This window comes from Palaemon carinicauda, unplaced genomic scaffold (assembly GCF_036898095.1).
Source record: "Palaemon carinicauda isolate YSFRI2023 unplaced genomic scaffold, ASM3689809v2 scaffold676, whole genome shotgun sequence".
Lineage (NCBI taxonomy): Eukaryota > Metazoa > Arthropoda > Malacostraca > Decapoda > Palaemonidae > Palaemon > Palaemon carinicauda.
Window position 1 is genome coordinate 22,503 of NW_027171956.1, and position 2,498 is coordinate 25,000.

Below are 2,498 nucleotides of genomic sequence, written 5' to 3' on the forward strand. Positions count from 1 at the left end.
GTCCGGTTGTTTCTGTTGGCGAGACGGCTGGAACGGCGAAGTGGTCGTTCAGGTGATTCCAGCTGAGCAGATACTCCATCGGTTCCATGACTTGAAGCTCTAGTAACCTCAGTCATCTGGGATAAAAGAGAGGTGGGAGCAACATCAGGGGTCTCACAATCACCAGACATATGAGTCCTAAAATCGTGGACAAAGTGGTCAATTATAAAAGAATTCGTAACACTATCTTCATCAGTGAAGGTTTTGTATCTGCTCAGCTGGAATCACCTGAACGACCACTTCGCCGTTCCAGCCGTCTCGCCAACAGAAACAACCGGACAGGGATTACCTGACCAACACCTTGATCCATCCGCCTTGAACCAGTTGTTATTATTATTTGTTTTCACTGTTGTAACGATCACTCCATTGTTTAACCGTCAGTAGGACTGAAGAGGGATACGGAGCAGTATCCGAAAGTCTCTCCTTGTATAATTTTACCATTTTACAATAATATATTTTAACATTACTGTGGCTTTTGATTATCAATATTATAGCCTCGTTACGGAGGTTCCTTAGTTCATTGAAATAGCCACGACCCTCATTCTACATGGAACGACAATTTTCCCGTCAGGAGCTCCGCTGTTATCGGCTTTTCGTGAAGAATTGGACTGCTTTTGTGAAAAGGAAAAATCAACTTCATTTCGTGCAAAGATGTTGGGAAGAACATGTTATCCCTACGTCGTTTGGGCTTTCCTTGGATAACTTCGCTGGGCAGGAGTTTCCGGAACACATCAGTTTATTCCTCAAAGACGTCATCGAGAAGGCCAAGAGAGAGGTTGAAACTTGCCACAAGAAACTTCGACAATCCTCTAGAGATCTTAAGGACCTTCTCCAATCAAATATGTTTGAAGGTGCCAGGAGAAGAGCAGGTGAGGTAGCTCATGCTAGGGGTTTCTCTCACATGTCCATTTTAAATAACAAACTGAATAACTTATTGCTAAATTCCAAATGGGATTATTCGTCTGACAAAGTGGTCAATTTATCCTCTACTGTGTTTAATACAGAGCAACTTGAAGTATTAAATTTAGGTATGGATTTCTGTGTAGGTACAACTAAAAGTGACTTCCTTGATTCTATCTCCAATATTAATTTCTTTAATTTTAATAATCCTAGTTTAAAGTTAAATTATTTAAAAGGGTTAGTGGTTGATAATCTAATTTCTGGGAACATAGATGTTTTACCTAAAAGGCATAGGGAGGCCTTGGTTTCTTTGTCCAAGAATCAACAAATTAAGATCTTGAAGGCTGATAAGGGGGGCGCCACGGTGGTGATGGATACCGAGGACTATATTAGCAAGGTCAATTCCCTTTTAAGTGATACTAATACTTACGAAATTGTCTCTTCCCCTCCCACAGTCACCAAACTTCAACAGAACTTTAATCGGTCTCTGGGAAAAATAGCAAAATCCATTCCTGATCCACAGCAAAGGGCTACTGTCTTGTCTAAAATTTCATCTAAAAACCCATCATTCCCGTATTTCTACGGGATTCCAAAAGTACACAAACCTGGGTGTCCAGTAAGACCCATTGTGGCGACTTGCAATTCCCCTCAAGACAATTTGGCAGAATGGCTAGCATTGATTTTAGGTGGTTTTATCGGAAAAATTTCAGACTCACATTTGATCCATTCCTACGATTTTATTGATAGAATAAGGAACAATTTTGACACTGACTGCAGAATGGTTAATTTAGACGTCACAGCTTTATTCACCAATGTTCCTTTGGAATATGTTTTAGATAACCTTAGGGCAAAGATTTTAGAAGAACAGTTACACATCCCCATTCCATTGGAACCTTTTTTGGCATTAGTTAGATTGTGCGTATCTACTAATCTTTTTTACTTTAACAATATTTGTTATAAGCAACTCTTTGGTGTGTCTATGGGTTCAAAATTATCGCCCATATTGTCCAATCTGTGTATGGAGTTCGTGGAAAAGAGTATTTTAGAACATTGTGATCCACATATTAAGCCATTGGTCTGGGTCAGATTTGTTGATGATATTTTTTTTCTTTTCAAAGGAGATGACGCACGGCTACAACAACTAGTTGACCGTGCCAATAGCATTGTACCCTCTATAAAATTCACTGTTGAACTGGAGGAAGATAATAAGCTTGCATTTTTGGATGTTTTGGTTATTAGAGATAACGTAAGTAACAGGTTTAAATTTTCTGTGTTTCGTAAAAGTACTAATGCTGAGGGGTACATTCATTTCTATTCCTTTCATTCATTGAGGGTAAAAGCGAATATTATTGTCAACTTTTGTCTTAGAGCCCTTCGTATTTGTGATATCGAACTTTTAGAACTTGAGCTTCAGCATATCTTCAATGTTTTTAAGGGTCTGAAATATCCCACTCACATTATAGAAAGAGCCGTCTCTAAAGCAAAACGAATATATTACGGTATGAGTGTAGCATATAATCCTAATGTGGTCAAAAATAAGAAGTATTTATCCATAGCTT

At 38.7% G+C, this 2,498-nt stretch overlaps 1 protein-coding gene across 1 annotated transcript in view; it reads left to right on the forward strand.

Annotated features, from left to right (window-relative positions):
- Positions 1 to 586: 586 nt before the first annotated feature.
- The window catches only part of LOC137637352 (uncharacterized), a gene marked incomplete at its 3' end in the record, with an annotated part of 1,951 nt that continues 39 nt past the window's right edge, over positions 587 to 2,498 (forward strand). The window contains exons 1-2 of the mRNA XM_068369581.1: positions 587 to 2,185; positions 2,375 to 2,498. The exon at positions 2,375 to 2,498 is cut by the window's right edge and continues 39 nt beyond it. Of these exons, the coding sequence (XP_068225682.1) occupies positions 587 to 2,185; positions 2,375 to 2,498 (1,723 nt within the window). The remainder of the gene's footprint in view (positions 2,186 to 2,374) is intronic.